This window comes from Miniopterus natalensis, chromosome 6, assembly GCF_054644295.1.
Source record: "Miniopterus natalensis isolate mMinNat1 chromosome 6, mMinNat1.hap1, whole genome shotgun sequence".
Lineage (NCBI taxonomy): Eukaryota > Metazoa > Chordata > Mammalia > Chiroptera > Miniopteridae > Miniopterus > Miniopterus natalensis.
In genome coordinates, this window is record NC_142086.1 from 56,320,146 (window position 1) to 56,342,828 (window position 22,683).

The window sequence follows — 22,683 nt, forward strand, 5'->3', positions numbered from 1 at the left end:
ACAGCTTTTCAAGAATATGTCCAATGTTCTACTTCACCTACACCTATGTTACTATCAGCTCCTGTGTGCCTTCTAGTGACAGGCAGATATGTTGCTTAGAAAACCATTGGTGAGTTGAATTTAATTGGACATGGGATTTGAAATCCCCTCTCTGAACAAAGAGAAGACAGCCAAGCCTTGAACATGAAAGGCCTGACTGGCTCTTGCAGGACCTGAAGAAAATTTGTTGGCTCTTCTCTTTCTATATGGAGAGATACCCTGATACCTTCTCTAGTTAGGGCTGAGCCTGTCATGGGAGGAAGGAAGGGCAAGAAAGGGCAAAGCTGGTTGGAAGCCTTACTAACCCTAGCATCCTCTTGTTAGAAGCCAAGGTGTGGCAGGATGAAGATTTAGCCTCCTTCATTCACACTGTGGTCATAGCCTAAAGCCATTAAGTGACCAAATACAGGCACTTCTGATCCTTGAACCAGCACCCAAGACTTCGCTCCTACTTTTCCTGAAGATGTATCTTCAATAAATACCCTAAATCCTTACCAATTTAGAGCAAACAATAATAATAATAATAATAATAATAATAATAGCTACCATTTATTGAGCACCTATTCTACTGTGTGCCAGGCACTGTGCTAGGCACTTTTCATACAATATCTAATTTAAATCCTCACAACAACCCTGTGAGGTAGGTATTATTATCGTCATTTTACGTATGAGGGAACTGAGGCTCAGAGAGATTAAGTAACTCTCCTATCACACAACCAAAAAGTAGTAGAGCTGGGATTCAAATCCAGAACAACCTGACTCCAAATCCCATGCTCCTGTGAACTAGAGTAGAGGCAGAGGGGAGAAGGGCCACATTCAAGAAAGACTGTTGGAGTAGAATGGATATGATCTGCTGAATATGAGAAGGGACTTAAGCCCATACATGTTTCTAGCTGGTGAACCTATGTAGATTGTGAAGGTAACTAAGACTGGAATTCAGAAAGTGGGGGAAATGAATTGAGTCCATATGGACATGTCCATGGAGATGTCCAGTTGGTGATAAAAACACAGATCTAAAGATCAGAGGGAAGTTGGGGATGGAAATATATATTTGAGAATCACCAGCATATCAAAGGCAGCTAAGGACATCCAAATGGAAGATACCATTTGGGGAGTAAATAGAAAGAGGACTGAAGACAGAACACTGGGAGCACCAACACTGAAGGCATGAGCAATAACGGAAGAATTGTCAAGAAAGTGGGACATGGCAGAGTCAGAGAAGGAAGAGAAGTATAGGAGGCAGCCCTCCTCCAAGGTGGCTAGAGGAAGCCATGGTCTGGGTTGGGAGCAAGCCAGAGATGCCAGAGGCAGGCAAGACTGAGTCAAACTTCCAACATAGCCTTCACTAACCAAAAACCTCTGGAAGTATTTGTTAAATAAATGCCAAATGCCTCTACCCTGGTTTGCCCCAAAGCCTGGAATTAAGTACTTCATCTCACTCTTGACACCCCAGTTCTGAAAATATGGGAGCCTAATTGAGCCAAGAGAATTCATCAAAGAGGCTTAAAGAGAAATTCATAATTTGCTTAAACTAGAAAATAGGTTAAAAATAAAAACCTGGCACTCCCAGAAGTCCCCCTGCTCTGGGTTATCATGGTGATGTGAAAACAGGAAAAAGTGTGTGAGGCAGCATGCAGGGTGAGAAGAGCCTGTCAATTGTCTGGGCCCCACTTACTGGCTTTATCCAGGTAGGAAGATGATGGGGACATGTGGGGGAGGCTCGAGGGCTATAAGGAATGGGAGGAAGGATAGAGGTAAGTCAGGGATCCAGCCCCACAACCTGGGAGAAGATTGGGAGAGAGGGGCCAGCCCTCTGGGCAGGGACCAGCCCTGAGGCTTAAGTGGACTTGCATAGGCACCTGTGTGTGTGTATGCATGTGTGTGAAAGAGAAGGGGAGAGAGAGAGAGGGAGAGAGAACACACACTCTCTGCAAAGGCGGACAGAGTCTCATATATGGGTAAGGGGCTGGAGCCCTCCCCAGAAACCTAGTGACTTAACATGTTGAAGTGTGGGTGTGGGGGCTGAATATCCTTGGGAAGCCCTGAGGGGCTGCTGAAGCAGGGTTCCTGGTCTCCTCGGAGGCTGGGCCTCCCCTCGCTGGGGGCTCACAGAAAGTCAAACAGCCCGAAATTCTTGGCTGCTCCAGGCCCAGGAAAAATTGGGGGAGGAAAAAAGAAAGAAAAGAAATGTTTCAGGCCCAGAGGTGAGAGGAGCCTGCTGGTTAGTAGGGTTAGAGGTCTGAAGGAACAAGCACACAATTACAGGCAAGGAGTTTTGGGGGGTAGAGCAGAGATGTTTCCTGGAAGCCACTAGCAGATCAGACAACTAAGGCCCCCACTGGGCTTCTGCTAAGGACTCAGCGCAGGCAGGGATAGCATGGATAGTTCCTAAAGGTGACCCACAACTCTAGGGTGCAAGCGGCAGCCAAGGAACAATTAGGAGGGGCAGATGAAGCAAGTATTTTTTTGGTGTCAGTATTGTGGGGGGGTTCAGAGATTGGCACACATGCTTGTGGGGGTGAGGTTAATAGTGAGATGGTGTAGCTGAATGAATGGTGAAAGGGAATTGAGGTGGGGGAAAGGTGGGGATGAGGGGCTGAGCAGCCCTCAAGGGCAGCTGGGGTCAATTCCTGAAGTGTATGCACAGGTGAAGGGAGTAAGGAGCAGCACCAGCAAATCGGGTCCCAGGGACATAAACGATCCTGGGACGTCCTGTGCAGCGGTTAGTGGGCAGAGAGAGCTGGGGCTGGTGGCAGATTAGGACTGTAATAGCGATGGGTGGGTTGACCCCGCCCTCGCTGAGTCCAGGGAGCAGTTAGCACGCCTGGATTTAGTTCCATTTATTTCCCTTTCAGGTACCAGACAAAGTAAAAAAGACTGGACAGATGGAGAGAGGGAGCAGCCAGCCAGGTTAGGGGTGGGATGGAAACGGGGGAGGGGCCCTGCTCACATCACATCCACAAAGAACTCACTGGGGTTTCCCATGGCCATGCGGAAGGACTGTCTGCTGGCAGTCAGTTCAGGGGGCACCGAGGCCAGGTCACGGCCTGGAGGGGCTCCTGGGGGTCCCATGGCTGTGGGCGGTGGGGGCATCATCAGCATGGGGGGCCCGTAGAGAGGGGGCACACCAGGGGGGCCGTAGCTCGGATGCGTGTGATGGCTGCGCAGGCTGCTGGCCAGCGAGTGGTGGCTGCGGTGGCTGTGCTCGCTGGCGGCCGGCCCTGAGCGCTCGCTGGGCGCCCGCTCCCGCGGCCCCCGCAAGCTGCTGCGCGTCGTGTGGTCTGACTCGCTGCCGCTGCCGCCTGACTTGGAGTCCCCAGCCTTCGGGTCCTTCTCCTTCCGCCGGTCGCTGCCGCTACGGTTGGAGCCACTGCTCCGGCTGCCTGTAGGGGACAGGCACAGGCAGGGATGGGTGGTGGACGCGCAAGAGCTTGTGGAGGAAGCCTGGGGCTCACCTGTGGTCCCCCCTCCACCTTACCTTCACTGTGCTGACTGCTGGCGCTGCCCCCGCCGTAGCTGTACCCCAGCTCTGGGAAGCCTGGGTGCGGGTTGTAGGGGTGCGGGGGCGGCGGATACTGGTAAGGGAAGGCCATGGGCCAAGGGGCGGCCCCCGGGTGCGGCAAAGGAGCCAGTGTGTCCTGGTCAGAGGCACCGCTGGAGCCATCGTGATCGTGGAGGGACAGGTTGGCCATGTCTGTGGAAGAGGGGAGAGGGCCGGATGTTGGGGCTCTCCCATACCTTTGCACCCCTATGTCAGGATAAAGGTCCCAGCCTAGGTTGGGTTGGGTGCATATGAGATGGAAACAACAGCAGCAGTTTCCCGCCATTGTGGGAGGAAGCATAGGTCAGAGATCTCTCATTCCTTCTTTAGACTCCATCCACCATCCAGCACAGAGGGCAGAGAAGGAAACCCTGCAGACACAGCCCCAGGGAAACCCTTTTCAGGGAGGCCCTGAGTCACCACTTCTTAGCCTCAATGCCAAATCCTGATACCCAACTCCCAGTCCCGCGGAGAGCTCCTACCAAGCCTTTGGCAGTTTCTCCTCTTTCCTCAGTGTACCCGAAGAGGCAAAACTCATTCTGTTCACTTAGAGCAGCAATCTTCAACCAGTGTGCCACAAGAATTTTTAAAACACGCAGTACCTGACTAGTTAGGGACAATGATTTCTTTTCCTTAGACTGTCACATAAAAAAATGACATCAGCTAACACAATAGCTGCCCAGTGTGAATGAATCAAAATTATACCTATTTTTTTGTCAGACCAGCAAAAAATATATTTTTTGGTGTGCCACAGAATTTTAGCAATTAGTTTATGTGTGCCATGAAATAAAAAGGTTGAAAATCGCTGACTTAGAGGGTAAAAGGTAGAGAGGAATGTGGGCAGCTGAAATCTCAGACCACCACCAGGTACTGCATACCTGCAATTCATTAGGCACAATACAAAATACTTCATCTCATACAAATACTACCACAACCCTATGAAGTAGGTGTTAGGCACATTTTTTCCAGATGAGGTAAGTGCAGTCCAGAGAGGTTAAATGACCAGTCTGAGGTCAACCTAAACTGTAGCCAGAACAGAAACTAAAAGTTGCTTACTTTTTTACATTTCCAGATAAGGTTATTAGTAAGGAGTAGGGAGCAGTTTGGGGAAATTTAGGTGAAATTGTGCCCTCCCCTCTCACCTAACACTAAAAAAATACCCATTAAAAGCCAGAATGAACATAGGGCCTTTCAGAGTCTCCCCATATAGATCATTGGCCTGAATCAATTTTCTGGTTCTGCTGGGAAGGGTGGGAGTGGGGTGGGAAGGGCATAGAAAGAAAACAACCTAGGTGCCTCCTCTGTGCTCTCCACCTCATTTCCAGTGAGGCCTGGTTCTTCACAGCACTTGTCTCACTGTATTAACACTTCTTTCATGACTGGCTCCCCCAGTAAATTGTGTACCTGTTAGGGGCAAGGATGTCCCAACCAATGATGGAACTACCTGGAAGGGAGTATAAGGGGCCACTAGAACTAATGACCTGCCTCAGATACCCCTTGCTCACACCCCATCTGCACCAGGTCCCAGAGCTCTGAGAGAGCTATAACTGCCCTAGAGGTCAGCTCCCACATACAGACTGAGCCCTTTGTTCCAAGCCCTTAAGTAAGCCAGCCCAACCTTCCAGGGGAGAAGAGATAAGCAGAAGGGGCCCAGAGGGGGCTGAAGCAGCCAGTGAAGTCTGCCAGCCAAGCCATGAACTTGTTAAGGCCAGTAGCTAACATGGGGGGAGGGGTAGTGGTGGTAAGCAGGGGCCTGCCTTGGCTCAAGCTCAAGGAGCTGGTGACTATTTCAACCTCCAGGCTGACATCCCAAGGGGATTGACTGTGTGCTCCTGGGGCTACCCAGGTCCTTGGCTCTTCCCTTGGAGCCTGCCACACTCCAGCTTAGGAAACCTCAGCTACTGAGAAGGAACAGGCCTGTTATGTCTGTGTCTTTATCTCCCTGAGCTGGGCCTCTGGTGGCCTTGGTCCATGGGTAGAAGATCCAGGAGGTCCCAGGGATGGAACTATATCTCTTGAGCAAAAGCTACAGATCTTCTGAAAAGCTTTATGTGGCCCTGGAAATTTGGGGCCAGGGCTGACTTCTCCTAAGGATGACAATAACCACGTTTGATTGAGTCTAAGAAGCTACTGATTGTAAGACGTACTCCAATTTCAGATATTGAAATGTGAAAAAAGTGTTCATCTTAGACTCAAATATATGAATAATGGACAGCTTTTTTTAGAGTATTTACTGTGGGCTAAACATGGTGCTAAAAGCATTATATACAATATATGTTGTCCTCAAAACAGCTCTATGAGATAGATTCTATTACCTCCACCTTACAGATCAACAAATTGCAGCATTGAGAGGCTATGCCACTTACTCATGTTCACACAGTAAGGGTGAAGCTAGGATTTGGACCCAGAACTGTCTAACTCCAAAACCCTGTGCATCTATCACTACTCCATGGGGCCACACTGGAGCAGCTAAGGGTCAGGGACTTACCCTTCACCGGGACTTGTGCTCTGCAGAAGTAGCCTTTCTAGTTCCTAGAACCTAATCTGAAGCATTTTAAGAGTTAGTTTTTGGACTCCAGCAAGCACCACTGGGCTGACAGAAGGTTCCCTCAGGTAGAGGTAGCTGCTGGGGGAGGGTTTCAGTTCTTAGCCTGGAGTGATGCTGTCCTGTTTTGAAGATTCCTCTTCCAAAGGGCTGTCCTTAGCTTCAGAAGGAGAAGGGGGGAGGGTTCCATGCAGACCTCTCCTGCTTAATAACTCTAATTGGCTTTGTACTTTTTCAGGACCAAGTCCAACTCTTTGGTATAGCTTGCAGAATCCTCTACAACATGGCTATGATAGCTTCTCCAGCTCCATCTCCTTTGGGGGTCTGAGGAAGCTGTGGACTTGGGGACTCAGGCAAGTTCTAGGTCCTGCCCTGGTGGAACCTGTTTAATGCTGGGAGGCTAAGCAGGGGCCATGAATAGAAACTCTGGCCTTGCTGAGACAATGTTTCTGCAACTCTACACACCTGGTCAATCCCGGATGGTGGGAAGAACAAAGGCTCTGGAGCCCAAAAGACCTGGACCCGTGGCCTAACTTCTCTGCTTCTAGCTGTGAGACCTGGGGTAGGCTATTTAACTTCTACATATCTCAATTTCCTCATCTGATAGCAGGGATAGTAATCCATCTCCCCAACGGTGGGGAGGAGGTTGTAAGGACTGAGTGATCGAGTGAGATGATGCTCTAGAAACAATCAGCATGGTGGCAGGCACAGAACAGGCACTTAGGAAATGCCAGCCCCTCCAGGAGATATACAGCAGGTGAAGGGGCTGAACTGGGTTCTACTTCCACCACAAAACTCTCAGGCCTCAAGCTGGGATCCCAGCTCTGATGCCCCCTCCTCTGGGTTCCCTGGAGTCTGCTGCCACATCCCTGGGCACTGCCCCATTCCCAGCCAGGAGACAGGACAAAGAGGTGGGGAGTCACGTACTGCCACAGAGGTCACCGAAGATGTAGTAGCACTGCTCGGAGAAGGTGATCTTGTTGACCGTGTGGCGGATGAAGCCGGCTTTCAGCAGGTTGCTGGCATACTTGCGGGCCTCTCGCCGGTCGGTGAAGCCTTCCACGTTGTGGTACAGCCAGTCCACGACATCTGAGCCTGGAGGCAAGGCTACCTTTGATTGGGAGGCCCACCTGGCTTGGGCTTATCGGCTTCACTGAAGCCATGAGGCTGGGCCTGGTTCCAGCTCAAGGGAGTTCTTGGGCCCCCAGCCTGTCCTGCTCCCTCACTGCCCACCACCCTATCCTTCATCCCTCCATGGGGCCCTCTCACCAATGAAAGCGTTGGGGATAGTGATCTTGAGCCACATGCGGTCTCGGACCTCCAGCCCAGATTCAGGGGAGGCCATGGCTTTCACAATGGCAGCCATGTCACTGTGAATGGACAGGTGGAAGTCGTCTAGGCCTAGGGGTGGGAGGCAAAATGGTGAGGCAGAAAGAAAGTGACTGTGGAGTTAGGTAGACAGGAGTTTGCATTCCAGCTCTACTACCTAATAAATATGGACCGGTGTTGGGCAAGTTACTGACTTCTTGGACACTCAGTTTCCCCTTCTGTGAAAATAGAGACTTTAACATCTATGTCATAAGGATGTTTGAAGAGAATTGAATACGTGAAGGTACTTAGCATAGTGCATAATGTGTGTTATGATAATAAAAATGGCAGTCATTATTGTGTGCTTACTTTACACCACACACTGTGATCAATGCTTCACTTATATCCTCCCATTAACCCCCAGGAACCTGGTAAAGTGCACAGTATTAGTCCCATTTTATAAGAGGAAACTGAGGCTCACTGGGTGCTCAATACTGGTTCAGAAGCGAACACTGTTTAGTGAGAGTCAGGTGTCCCCTGAGGGAAGGTGCAGTGTGAGGTAGCTGGAATGAGCTGAGCCCCCTCTCCAGCCCCTCTAACTTTCAAACAAGAGTCTCCACATGCGCCTTCATCAGTCTCTCTCACCTGGCCCTGTCTGCTGGGCCTAGGGGACAGGGTTGGACACTCACGCTCTGTGTCAGGGATGGAGCTGGTGATGGAGGAGCTGGTGGAGGTGATGGTACTCAGGGAGGGGCTCATGCCATAGGCAGGGAAGGTGCCAGTCATGGCTGCAGTGTGGGAGACCCAGGCCGCAGGGTCAATGGGCCGGATGGGTTCACCTGCAAGGAGGATGAGGAGTTAGGGGCTGCCCAACCTGCCCAGTGCCAGGCCCAACAGGGTCGGTGTGAGGGTTCAGGGCAACACAGAAGGCAGGAGAGACAGGGCTCATGTATGCCAGGCACCAGCTTTAGGGCTGAGCCCCCCATCCACTTACTCCTGGGCAGTGTGAAGCAACCACGTGGACTTGGGTCCCAGCACTTGGCGACAGTCAGGGTGATGGGCCTGAAAGCAAGAGTGTCCCTAGTGAGGGCAGGATGTGTGGAGGCTAGACCAAGCCCCTTGCCTGATAGCCAGAAATGCCTGCCACCTCCTCGGCAATGCCCCATCCCATCCATACCCTGGTTTGTGCACAATCTCCCGCAGTACCCGGACAGCATCGTCATTACTCATGTTCTCAAAGTTGATCTCGTTTACCTGGGAAAGAAGACCAGGAGTGTGATAAGCAGCTGTGCTGGAGAAGGGGTTAAGGAAGCTTGGTGGATCAGGGGGTCTTCCCCCACCAAGAAGGGGCCTCCGAATAGGGTTAGAGGGTAGGAAGAATGAGAGGGTACAGAGGATACATCTACCCAACTCCCTATCCACACCACCAGCCACAGTGAACAATGGTACCTGTAACAGCATATCTCCTGGCTCGATACGTCCATCAGCAGCCACAGCCCCACCCTTCATGATAGAGCCAATGTAGATGCCTCCGTCACCACGCTCGTTGCTTTGGCCCACAATGGAGATGCCCAAGAAGTTATACTTTTCTACAGGGAGTAATAAGACCTTGAGAGGCAAGCAAGGTTCTTACCCACATTCTGAGCCCCTCATTAGAAAGAGTGGAAGGGACGAGAACGAATATTTATTTAACTGGAATCAGGCGCTGTGTTCAGCAGGCTCAAATAGGCTTTCATTTAATTCTTGCTGGATGTGAGGCAGGGACTCTCCCATTTTACAGAGTAGGCAACTGAGGTTCAGAGAATTTAAGCAACTTTTCTATGCCATTAAGTGGCAAAAACCAATATTCATACTTAGATTTAAATTCCAGACAAAGTTGGGGCTTTTTTCACTATACCCAGCTATCTCCTAAAGAGAGTACCTAGGGCAGAAATCAGAGAACAAGAATGCAATGGCTGAAAAATGGGAGAGGGGAAGGAATCAGAAATCATTTCCCCTAGGAAGCCTTCCCTGATGCTTTTCTCTGCTTCCATAGCTCTGTATGATTCTCTCTGTCATAGCCCTGATCATGAGATACTGAAATAATCAGTTTAGGTTTATGAAAGAGAGCTCCTTGAGGGCAGGGAACATATCTTGTGCCTCTTTAAACTCCTTGAGTCTACCCAGTGTCTGGCATACAGCAGGCACTCAAGAGTGTTGTTTCACCAGACTCACCCATGTTGAGAGTGACCGTGATGATGTTGAGTGACATGGTAGAGTCCGTGATGCTGCTGAAGGATGAGGACTGGAACAGACAGAGGCTCTGAGCAGCAGGCAGGGGTGGCAGGATCTCATTGCTCCCACCTAGTTCCTCTTCAAGGTGAGCCCTCAGCACCACCTCCCCTCTAAGGTTCTAAACACTGACCCAAGGGAAGGGGATCTAAGGAAGCATAAGTCGTGCCCCACTCATCCCTAGCATCCCAGGCCCCATACCCGCTCAATCCGGGAAACCTTCTGCTTCCGCCGCCGCCGCTTGTGTCTTCTCATTAGGCGTGAGGCACTGCTCTGCTCTGTGGAGCTGCTGAACCTGTGGGGCCCACAGTCGTTCCCCACCAGGCTGGCCTAGCCCTGCCCCATAAGAGGCACTGCAGGGCCCAGGTCCCCAGCACAAAGCCCACATTCCTCCCAGGGGCCCAGTATCCTCAGGGTTCAGGGCTCCTCAGGGGTCACCTGCCCTACAGTACTCATGAAACCAAAGTGCTACCTGCTGGTAGAGTCATCCTCCTCCGAATCAAAGAAGCTGGTGGTCTCCAACTCGCTGCTCATGAGGGTAGACGAGCTGTCATAACCCCCTGGCTCTCGCCGCCGCTCCCCTTTTGCAGTTCCATTTAGCCGGGTTGCTGCAGGGGATGGAGGCAGCTGGGTTCACAGTGCCCATTGTAGGAGGGAAGGAAGGAGAAAGGCGCAGGCTATGGGCTGCACTGGGGCCAGTCCTATCCAGAAGTCAGAAAGTTGGACAAAGAAGGGGGCAGCTGAGTGGAAGCTGTGGGGAGGGCACAGGGATGAGGAAGGCATCTGTTCAGGGAAGACGCACTGTGCTCTGGGCCGTCCCTCCTGCGAGGCCGCTCCCGCTGGGCAGATACCAATGAGTCCGTCTCTGTGTCATTGTCCAGGTTCTCCTGGCTGCCCCCACCAGCATGAGGGCTGCAGGGAAGACAGGACTTGGTGGGGGAGGGGGCAGGCTGGGGGCTCCCTCCCCCAGCCCTGGGCTGAACTGACGTGGCTCTCCCCCATAGGCCCTGCCCATCTTCAGGTCACACTCACTGGAAAGAAGGGGGCCGGGAGTCCCCAATGCCTCCTGTGCGCTCCATGGGTGGCGGCAGCTCCGATGGGTTATCAGCACAGAAGGGAGCTGGCTCTGGGTGTGAGCCCTCAGCTGACACCAGCTGATGGGGAGAAAATGGGTAGGTAGTATGATACCAGGGTGCCAGAGAAAAGTAGAATAGTTGGCTTCTGGCAGGGCATGAAGACTTGGGGAGAATGAAGCAGGGGACATGGAGGGACAAGACACAGGACTATGCAAGAACAGCTCACATGAGGAGCAGACCACTGCTAGGCTGAAAGGGTGTCAGGGAAGCATGGGTTGGTAAAGTGGGATGGAAGCAGAGAGTAAGGGTCCAAGGCAGAGTTCAGCAGGTGACAGGAGGAAACCTGAGGCAAAGTGCCTCAAAGGGCATAGGAGACAATTTTGTCTCCAATGCATGTTTCTGTATCTGCCTTTACCTTTTCACACTACTCCCCCAGTTTTCACCAAGGCTATAGAATCTGGGGTAAAAACTGTTCAATTAGAAACTCAAGGATGATTCAGATAGTGAAACATAAAACTACCAGCTATAACCTTAGTGATGCCCTTCCTCCGTACAGTCCATGGCAGGAACATGGGCAGAGGGAGGGCTGAGGAAGGATCCTTACCCAGGACACCACCCTGCCATTGAAGCAGGGCAGCTTGGCATTGTCATCCGAGATCTCCTCCTTCACCACTCTGTAGGGAAAGAAGGGGTGTCAGTGAGCTTTCTCGGGTAGAAATGGAGGTGTCCTCAGAATCCCAACTCTCAGGGTTCCTCCACCCTTAACAAAATCAAACCACCAGCATGAGCCTGTTCAAATGACAGCATGGGTAGGAGTGACCCAGCTGCCTTCCTGGGGTGTCCTCTCAGTCACTAGGTCATTGCAAATTATATCTGACAAATCACCGTCCCCCATGAGTGCAGCCACTCTCTAGAATCTCAAGAGTGCTTTACCCATCCCCAATAAGGCTCTCATGGTCTGGACTTTTTCTTTCCCTCTGACCCTAAACTAGGAAAAAGCACACCCTGATTACTGTCCTTCCCTTCTCAATTGGGAAACCTGACATTCTTCTGGGAGGTGTGGAGGAGGAATTTAAGTAAAGTAGGAAAGAAAAGGGGAGAAGGCATTTACTGAACATCCTCCATTGCCAGTATAATAGTAACAATTGCTCTCATTTATTGAGCATGTATTATGGGCCAAGCACTAAACGAACACTTTAGTTGTATCACTTTGTTTAATACAGCAATGCTATAAGACAGATACAGATGGGGAAACTGAGGCTCAGTAGGTTCAGAAATTCACCTATAGTCACACCACTAATAAGTGAAGTGCTGAAATTTTAACCCTCATCAAAGCCTTTATTCCCACCAATAATACCATCTTATCTCCCTACAGTTATAATATATAATCTTCACATCAGCCTCACTGCGTAGACAATATGACCCCCATTTTATGAATAAGGAACTGAGAAACATTCAGTAATTTGTCCAAGGTCATAGAACTAGAAGATGTAAGAGTTGGAATTCAACCTGAGCTTGTCTGACTCTAAAACCCACTCTTTCCACGGTATTTCGCATTCTTTCCTATATAATTACAGAGGTGATGTGGGTCTGTGTGGAGGGTGAGGTAGGAGAAGCAGTGATGTAAGCCATGGGGGGTGGGATGTAGTGACAGGCATGCAGTGAGGCAAGAAGTCAGACCATGGCTACAGATTGGGGCCAGGAAAAGAAACTGGAATAGTTTCAGGACCCCCAGACTGCATCAAACACCCAGGAGTACAGAGCTGGAAAGATGTGATTAGGGGCAAGAGGAAGACACATGCCTGGAGTTGTGAGCAGAGAGGGAAGGACAGCAAGGAAGGAGGCTGGGAAGCCTAGTTCTCCCTGTTCTTGAAGAGCTTCTGCCCAGAACTGGGAACGTGCTTGGCTCCTTGTGATGCTCACATTCTTGGACTCACAGCCAAGTTCGAAGGCTGAGCCTACCCTCCTCCCTCCCATCCAGCTCTGGCTTCTCCACCATTTCCAACCCCACAACGACCCCAAGAAAGCAGCTCAAATCATCCTGCTCAGGGCCATCATGGCAGAAAGCCTGGAGACAGAACAGGCTGGAAAGAAGGGACAGAGAGAGAGGTAGCTTAGACCTATCAGCCAGTCCAGCCACAGAGTACCCTAAACTTACAGCCCCCCTCTGGGAACTGGGGCTCAAAGGAAAAGAGGGTATGTGGGTCACATGGCAGGGGCTCTGTGACCTGCTTTAGAGAGGGTCTCCCTGTGGTGGGAAACTGCTGCCAAGTCCCCACAACCCCTCCCCCAGGCCTCACCACACAGCCCCAGCTACAGATGTTTCCTTTCTTTCTGAGGGTCACTGACAGGTCGCCAAGGCTCTGTTGACTCATAACGATCAGCTGATCTTCAGCAGCCTTGGGGGACCTCAGACCCCCCCCCCCAACAGTGGAGCTAAATGGCTCAGGGTTCCATTGCGCGCGCGCGTGCACACACACACCACTCTCACACCCCCAGTGGAGTCAGACAAATTTGGGTTCAAATTCCAATTCTGCTACTTATTAGCCCTCCCATCTTAGAGAAGTTTCTTAACTTCTCTAAGCCTTTGTCTCATCCTGGTAAAGGGATTCGTAAATGCCTGGCACAGTCCAGGCATACCATAAAAGTTAGTTTCTAACTTTGTCAATTTTTAGCCAGATCCATACTCTCTTTCTAACTAGGTGTAAGTTTGTAAGGGCAAGGACCAAACACATCTGCCCATCATTCATTGTTCATGCAATTAAAAAGCCTTTGCTCAGAGACAGCCCAGTGAGTTTTAAGTCCCGTGCTTGCCATTGTATGAACTTCAAGAAGCATCAGACCTAGAACCTGCCTTATTCTCAGAGGTTACAGTCCAGTAGACAGTTCACATAAGCATATTACACGTGGGAAGTGGTCAGAGTGGTAAGACCAGCAGAGGTGTTCAATGGACAGACATCTGCTGAGTGTGACAGATGTCAGGTCCTGTATAGGAGCAAGGTAGGTGTATGGATAAATAGGATGAAGTACCATAATTTTAAAAGTTCAACCCAGAGGATAAGAGAATTTGGACATGGAGAGGATAGGGTAAGAAGTGAACTCCAGCCCTAGACAGTTTGCTCAATGGTTAGAGCGTCAGCCTGCAGGCTGAAGGGTCCTGGGTTCGATTCCAGCCAAAGGCACAAACCTCAGTTGTAGGCTCGATCCCCAGCCCCGGTAGGGGTGAGTGCAGAAGGCAACCAATCAATGTGTCTCTCTCATATTGATGTTTCTCTCTCCCCCTCCCTTCCACTCTCTCTGAAAAGCAACGGGAAAAAAATCCTTGGGTAAGGATTTAAAAAAAAAAAAGTGTGCTCCAGGTAGAAGGCCCAGAGGCAGGACACTGTGTGACATGGAGGAGGGAGCAACATAGTGACTTCACTTCTCATGTTGCCCCCTCCCACAGTTCGGGGCCACTCTAGCAATGCGTACCTTGTTCTTCTATCCACTGTCTCCTCAGTGCTAAAAATGTTTATTCTTCCTCCATTTCCCAAATAATTTAAGAGGACTGGGGATAAAAACAAATACTTCTGGAGACCTCACAAACCAGTACCTCAGAGGTTGAGCCTGGAGAGAATGGAGAAACAACAGCCTTCCTCTTCTGACTCACTTTCTCATCTGTCAGTAGGGGTCACTGGTCTCTGCTTGACCCTCCTCTCATGGGGCTAGGATAAGTGGCAGCCCTATCACCTCTACAGTTTGCCAAGGCTCAGCATCTCCCTGAGAGAGGATGCATCTGTAAAATGGTGATAATAATACCTACAATTGTGTAATTAAGGCCTTAGAATTTGGAGCCAGTTCCTGATGTTGAATCAAGTTCTGCCACTAACTAGCCAGACTGTGTGACCTTGGGTAAGTTACTTCAGGTTTCTGTACTCTAATTTCCTCATCTGTAAACTGGGGATATTACTACTTACTTCATAGGGCTGTTATGAGGATTAAATGAGTAAAAATTTGAAAAGTGCTTAGATCAGTGCCTACACTGTAAGCGCCAGAGTTTATTAAATAAATGTGTATACACACACACATATATTCCTCTATTACTCAGCTATTAGTCTTCGGTGATGACCCTACCAGGTCTGTTCATTAATTCTTCTGGGGATAAAAACAAAATCAATCTCCTCCACTTCATTTTTAGCATTGTTCTCAACCCTGTTAAAATGGCCTACACTGATATTTTGCAAAGGATGGCCAAGTACCAGTGATGTGTGCAAGATGTGTTCACATGTTACCTGAATGAACATTGCTTAATTCGAGTTAATATTTATTTTTAATACATCTTAGAAAGAAATATAAATAGAAAATCAAATGGATGGTTTCATATTATTGATTTGGTCAAGCTAAGAAAGTGTTAGTGGACTGACAGCGAATTTAAAGAACAATATTGTCAACAGTGAGCCGATGTAATGGGGGGCCCTCCTATGATTGCAGTTAGGCCTGGCCCCAGGGATAGCCCCAGTACACTGGACTTCAGCTATCCCATATCCTGAGGCAGTATCTTGGTCTGTCCTAACTCACCAGGCCAAGGCATCTGCCCCCTCCCTCCCACCCCTTGCAAATCGATTCATCCTTCAGAATTTTCCAATCAGGGGGGTCTGTCTCTGGACTGAAGCCAGACAATCAATATACACCAGGAGTTCCCCACCCCAGGGTAAGTGTAACAACAGAAACAAGTATAGTTAGAAGGGGCATAGCGCTTCCCACTGTAAAAGCACTTTCACACAGAGGAGCTCATGGGCTCATCAAACCCTGAGTTCCAGGGGGAAAGGTGACAACAGAACACGCCAGGCAAAGGATGGAGAAGGAGCTTGCTTCCCAGGGCCAGGAGGGCTGGGGTCCTGGGAGAGAAGCCAGACTGATGAACACTGGGGAGAAGAATGTCTTCCCTCACTCAGCTCTGGGGCCCTGGCTCCAAGAGTAGTGCAGGCCTCCGGCTAGGGCTGGAGAGGCTGCCTTTAGGCCTGAAGGGCCGAGAAGGCCTTCCCTCCAGGCCTCCAGGCCCGGCGCCCAGTTAGTGTGGGGGCCTCCTCCCCCCCAATCCCCTAGGAGTTGGGGTGTGTGTGTGTGAGGGGATGGCCAGGCTCCCCCTCCCAGGCCAGCTGCTACAGAACCTTCCGGCTCCAACATTCCATCCCTTCTTAAAGGGGAAGTCCTTGCTTCCAAACTCTGTCCAAAGCCCCACAGCTGGGTGGAGGAGAAGACCAGGCCAGAGAGGGAAAAAGAAAACTGAGAGACTCTTCCTGGACCCCCTATCCAGGCTCTGAGGCCCTTTCCGAGGCCACCATCTGGAGGGAAAAGGCTCCAATTCTGAGAGGAAATCAGCACCTGGGCTAGGGTTCACTCCTCCTTAGGGGTCAGGAGCAATGCTCCCTTGACAACATCCCACACACCCCATAAGGAAACGGGGAGCAGCTAAATAAACATCAGGTCTGCAGGCCTTAGCTTACAGCTTGGCGCCTGAGCACCCCTATATTCCCCCTCCCCTCAGTTCAAAGTCCCCCGGCACAGCCCTGAGATGCACGGTACTCCAAATATGGCTCGGAGTTGTGAAGCTGAAAAGATGGAGAAGGCAAAGGCTGAGTGCCAAACACTCTTATGTCTGTGTTTAAAAGGTGGCTCCCTGGGCAGGAGGGTGGGGGGACTCCGGCTCTGGAACTGGGTGGAGGGGGGTGTGTGTCTGTCTGTGTGGGCCGCGGGTCTGAGGCGTGAGGGGGCTTCCTGAGCTGGTACTCTGATTGCTCTTGGGGAGTTGGACGTCCTCCTAAACTAGGGGGGCCAAGGTCCCAACAAGAGGGAAAGGAGAGTCCCTAGAGACGCTGGAACTCCAGGATCTGAAAAAAACCAAGGGGAGCCCAAATGGCCGAATGGCCCCCTAGAATCCAGAGTAGGGCTAGAAGCCGTGTAGCAAGGGGAGTGCAAACTGGCCGAGTGGCCTCTTAGAAGCCGGAGGGGCCGGGGTCCCCCGGAGGCGAGGCGGGGGCCATCCTCACCCGAAATCGTCGTCCATAGACTTGAAGAAGAACTTATAGCTGGGTCGCTGCAGAACGCCCTTAAAGTCCGCCAAGGTGACGCGCTCGGCGGGCAGGGGCAGCTTCACCAGGTACGGCGTCTCCTGCCCGTCCAGGTGGTAGATGATCTTGGTCTCGCCCATGGCTCCGGCCTCGGGCCCGGCGGCCCGCGCGCGGCCTGCTCGGGCGGCCGGGCCGGGCCTCTCGGGCGGCGGCGGCGGCGCTCGGCGCGGCCCAGCGGCTCAGCCCAGCCCCGCGGCCAGCCGCGGCGCCAGCTCCCTTGTTCTCCGGCCGCTCCCGGGTCCCAGCGCCGCCTGCCGCCGCCGCGGCCGCCGCTTCCGCTCCCCACTCTCCCGGCACGGCTGGCGGCGGCGACTCTTCCGGTGGCCGTGGCCCTCTCGGCTCTGGTCCGCCGCTCGGCCCGCTCCCCAACTCCGGCCCCGGCGTGGCCCCGCCCCGGCGCGGCCCCGCCCCCGTTCGCCGCAGAGCCGCGCTGGCCTCGCGGCAGATGGCCTGGCCCGCGGCCGGGCCCCGCGGACACCCCGCCTACCCGCCGGGCGGCGAGCTCTAGCTCCGGCGTTCGGGTCCCGGGCCCGCGGGAGCGTGGCAGCAGTAGCCCAGGCCCCTACAGATGGAAGGGCCGATCTCACCAGGATGGCCGCGTTCCTGAACTCTTCCAGGTCCGGGCTCTGGACCCAGCGGGATCGGCTGCTCCTCTGCAGCTGGGAGGGGTGTAATGCAGAAGTCGCCTTGGTCCCTAGAGGTAGGTGGGTGGCGGTTCAGACCATGTATCCTTCGAGGAAAGTGACCACGACATGGCCCTTTAGGGTCTGTTAAGAACAGAGCTGCGCCCCGCCGGCATAGCGCAGCGGCCGAGCGTTACCCCTGAACTAGGAGATCACGGTTGGATTCGCGGTCGGGGCACTTGCCCGGGTTGCTGGCTCTGTCCCCAGTAGGGGGCAGTGCCGGATGTGGCTGATCAATGATTCTCATTATTGATTTCTCTCTCTCTCTCTCTCCCTCTCCCTCTCTCTGAAATCAATAAAAACACATTTTTAAAAAATTTACAAAAATAAAAGAAACATAGCTTCTGTCGTTGAGTCTACCAAATTGGGCTCTTGAGTACAGAACAGGGCCCTTCTTACAGCCTTAGTACCTAGGTGCAAAGCAGTGGTTTAATAAATGGATTGAATGCAGAATGAGTGCAAGAATAAAGATGTGCCCATAACTGGGACAGTAAGTCTCAAACCAGAACTAGGTATAATCTGTTCCTAACAGATCTCCTCACTCCTTACTAATAAATACTGAGTACCTTCTATGTGCAAGGCATACTGCAAGAGATATAGCAAAAACAAGACATAAGGCTGCCTTCAGGACCTTTACTTTTCTGGAAGGAGGCTTGTCAATAAACTTCAGAGTTACAAATGCTATGAAAAAGATAAAATGGAGTGATGCGATGTAACTGGAAAGAGGATGATATGGGTGGTCAGAGGATACCTCTTCCATTTGAACTAGAACCTAGAACTAATGAGGAAGCAGCTATAAGAAGGTCTGGTCTGGAGGAAGAGCATTCCAGGCAGAGGGCACAGACAAGTATAAGGACTCAAGGCAGGAAAAAACTTGCCACATTTGAGGAACAGAAGAAGGCCATTGTGGCTAGAGAGAGAGTATTAGATGAGCCAGGAAAGTAAACTGGGACCAGCTCATACAGGTCCTTTCCCTTCAGAGTAGCAAGTATGGGCTCCTCCCACTTCATTTTGTACACTGTTGCCAAATTAGCATTTCAAGAGTAAGTACCTCTTTCAGACACTTCTGCTCAGAAACTTCTCCACATTCCCTAGTGCTTTCCAAAAGTCCTTAGTATTATATTGAAAACCCTCCATAATCTAACCTATACCTTTATAGCCTTTTGTTTCATTATATATCCTGGCTAAATTTTTTTAAAATCTTCACCCCAGGATATGTTTAGAGAGAGGAAGGGAGAGAGAGAGAGAGAGAGAGAGAGAAAGAAAGAGAAACATCAATCAGTTCCCTTCTGTAGGCACCCTGACCTGGGATTCAACCTGAAACCTAGACATGTGCCCTGACTGGGAATCAAACTCAAAACTTTTTGGTGTGCAGGATGAAGCTCCAACCAACTGTGCCACCCCACCAGGGCCTGGCTAAATTTAAAAAAAATTTTTCTTTTTAATCCTCACTTGAGGATATTTTTTCCATTGCTTTTCAGAGTGGAAGAGAGAGAGAGAAACATCCATGTGAGATTGAAGGCAACGGATTGGATTGGTTGCCTCCTGCAGGTGCCCCGACTGGGGCTGGGCATGGAGCCTGCAACCAAGGTACATGCCCTTGGCCAGAATCGAACCTGGGATTTCAGTCCATGGGTCAATGCTCTAACCACTGAGCCAAACCAGCTAGGGCCTGGCTAAATTTTTGACTTCAGCAAGTCAACCAATTAGCTCTTGCACTAACTTATATGTTTTCATTTCATACCCTTCTCTTTATTTTTTATTTTTTAATTGAATTTATTGGGGTGACATTGGTTAATAAAATTATATAGGTTTCAGGTGTACAATTCTGTAATACATCATTTGTATATTGTATTGTGTGTTCATCACCCCACTTTCCCTTTAAATTTCTATCAAAGCAATATGTGAGCATAGTCAAATAGTATTAAGAAAGCTTTTAACAGTAATCCTTTGTCCCATTTCCCTCTCCACCCCAGTATACTTTTTTAGCTCATACTATTTCTTTTTTTTCAAGTCTTCACTTTTCCTAGACCATTAAAAAAATTTTTTTGTTTATTGATTTTAGGGAGAGAAGGAGAGAGAGAAACATTGATTTGTTGTTCCACCTGTTTATGCATTCATTGGTTGATTTTTTTTTTAAAAAAAGTATCTTTATTGATTTCAGAGAGAGGGAGGGAGAGGGATAGAAACATCAATGATGAGAGAGTCATTGATCGGCTGCCTCCTGCACACCCCTGACTGAGGATTAAGCCCACAACCTGGGCATGTACCCTGGCCGGGAACCCAATAGCGATCTTCTGGATCATAGGTTGACGCTCAACCGCTGAACCATGCAGGCTGGGCCATTGGTTGATTCTTGTATGTGCCCTGACCGGGGATCGAACCCACAACCTTGGTGTACTGGGACAATACTCTCATTAACTGAGCCACCTAGCCAGGGCATGATTTGTTTTTAATTCTCTCTGGGAATTTTTAGGAAGTTCTCTTTATCCTTGAGGTTCTGAAATTTCATGATGATATTCCTTGGTGTTCATTCACTGTGCTAGGCACCCTTTCCACCCAGAAATTCAACAATATTTTCTTGAATTATTTAACAACATTACTACCATTTTCCCTGTTTTTTCTGCAACTCCTGTTAGGTGTTGGACCTTCAGGATTGAACCTAATTCCCCCCCCCCCTTATCATCCATTTCCCTTTATGTATTTTTTTATTTAAAAGTGTTTGGTTTTTTTTTGCCCGGCCAGGCGTGGCTCGGCGGTTGAGCATCGACTTACGATCCAGGCGATCAGGGTTCGATTCCTGGTCAGGGCAAATGCCCGGATTGGGGGCTCAATCCCCAGTCGGGGGTGTGCAGGAGGCGGCCGATCAGTGACTCTCTCATCATTGATGTTTCTATCTCTCTATCCCTCTCCTTTCCTCTCTCTGAAGTCAATAAAGATATAAAAAAATAAAAGGTTTTTTTTGTTAATCCTCACCCGAGGATATTTTTTCCATTGATTTTTTAGAGAAAGGGGAAAGAGGGAGGGGGGAGAGAGAGAGAGAAACATCCATGTGAGAGAGACATATTGATTGGTTCCCTCCCTCTCGAGCCTGGATGAGACCCGGGGATCGAACCTGCAACCCAGGCACATGCCCTTGACCGGAAATTGAAACTTTGGCAACTTTGGTGCAAGGGCTGATGCTCTAACCACTGAGCAACACCAGCCAGGGCCATTTCCTTTTATTTTTATAATTTTTTTAAATCCTTACCCAAGTATATGTTTATTGATTTTAGAGAGAGAGGATGGGAGAGAAGGAAAGAGAAAGAGGAGCGGAGAGAGACATTGATGTGAAAGAGAAACATGGACTGGCCACTTCCCATAAGTGACCCGACTGGGAATGAACCTGAAACCTAGGCATATGCCCTTACCGAGAATCGAACCCTCAGCCTTTTGGTGTACAGGATGACGCTCCAACCAAGTGAACCACACTGGCCAGGGACATTTCCTTTTATTCTCATATGACTCACCTTGTTGCAAGATTTTAACATTATTTTCAACCTTTCCCTTATCCAATTGGATAGGTAAAATATTCACAATTGATTTAGAAAGTACGTAAGGATGGATATAGTCTCCCTCCTATTTGGTTCTCTAGCTCTCCAGTTCTTAGTAGAAGAAAACAATTCACTTTTTTTTTTTAAATAATTTCTAAGAACTCTTTTTGTTCTCCAGTTCTTTTTATAGCACTTTCTTCATCCTTTCGAATTTTGAGAATTACAGCTTCACCCCTGAAGTTTTAAAAAGCTCCCTGTCATTGCTTCCTTGGTTGCAATTTTGTTTTAGCCTCTGCTTTCTATGTCAGAAGTTTCCTCAAATGTTTGATGGCCCTTGGCAGTCTACTGACATTTAAGAGAGATCTGAAAAAGCTGATTGGAAGCTATGGCTGAGGCTTATTAACAGGCTTCAACATAGGGTGATCAAGTTGGGGGAAAATGCCTTTTTTTACCCGAGGAAACAAAAAAAATATTTTTAGGCCTTTTTCTGCAGTGTTTAGTTTGTTTTCGCTCGGAGATATAAATCGGTGTGTGCTGATGTTCAGAGCCTTAACACTCATACTTTCACTAAATCCTTCAATTTCAATTTAGCCCCTCCCCCCCCATTTCTATACTATCTGTTGTTGAATCCAGAGGCTCTAGTAATTTACGTTTTCCCCGAGGTTCTGAAATTTCATGGGGCTATTTCATTCATTATGCTGGTCACTCATGGGCTGTTAGTTTAGAAACTCATGACCTTTGGGCTTAGGAAACCTTTGTATTTCTTTGATAATTTCCTCCCCACCATTTTTCCAAAGACTGAATCTCCCATTTCTTCTTTTTTAAAATATATTTTTATTGACTTCAAAGAGAGAGGAAGGGAGAGGGAGAGGGAGAGAGAGAAACATCAATGATCAGTCATTGATCCGACGCCTCCTGCACTCCCCCTGCTGGGGATCAAGCCTGCGACCTGGGCATGTGACCTGACTGGGAATTGACCCTCATGTCCTGGATCATAGGTCCATGCTCCACCTCTGAGCCACGCTGCCCAGGCTGAATCTCCCATTTCTTGTATGGGAGAAATAGAGATAAATCACCTGGCTGGATCACATGATGGGGACCTAGAGGGCTTTTTCTTACACAGGTTTTTGTGATTCCTCTCTACACCATTCTGTTCTCAGCCCCAATCTTTACCCCTTTCCATGAAGCCTTTTCTGGGTTCAGAAGGGCACATTGGCTTGCTTTTTGTTAATAACCCCGAGGAGGTAGAACCCATCTCAGTCTGTTCTAAGTTAACTTTCACTCTCTCATTTATTTTTCATTTTGCAAAATGTTGATGTCTCATTTATTGCCACCTAGTTTCCCTTCTGAGTCATGTGCCTTTTTATTATTACTATTATTATTTTTGTTAATCCTCACCTGAGGATATTTTTTCCATTGATTTTTAGAGAGAATGGGAGGGAGGAAGGGGGAGAGAAACATCGATGTGAGAGACACATCGATTGGTTGCCTCCTGTACACGCCCCAACCTGGGGCTGGGGATTGAACCTGCAACCCAGGTACGTGCCCTTGACAGCTCTAACCACTGCGCAACTGGC

General features: G+C 49.7%; 1 protein-coding gene across 1 annotated transcript; it reads right to left on the reverse strand.

The window, feature by feature from the left end:
• Positions 1-569: 569 nt before the first annotated feature.
• On the reverse strand, positions 570-17,037 carry DVL3 (dishevelled segment polarity protein 3). The gene is made up of 16 exons (XM_016218090.2): positions 16,810-17,037; positions 11,385-11,454; positions 10,737-10,858; positions 10,507-10,616; positions 10,177-10,312; positions 9,906-9,999; positions 9,648-9,717; positions 8,883-9,022; positions 8,611-8,687; positions 8,428-8,495; positions 8,123-8,272; positions 7,395-7,526; positions 7,053-7,220; positions 3,518-3,733; positions 3,012-3,422; positions 570-2,177 (listed from the first exon to the last, which is right to left on the reverse strand). Exons 1-16 carry the CDS (start codon positions 16,968-16,970, stop codon positions 2,146-2,148), a joined length of 2,157 nt encoding a protein of 718 aa, XP_016073576.2. The 5' UTR covers positions 16,971-17,037; the 3' UTR covers positions 570-2,145.
• Positions 17,038-22,683: the final 5,646 nt, after the last annotated feature.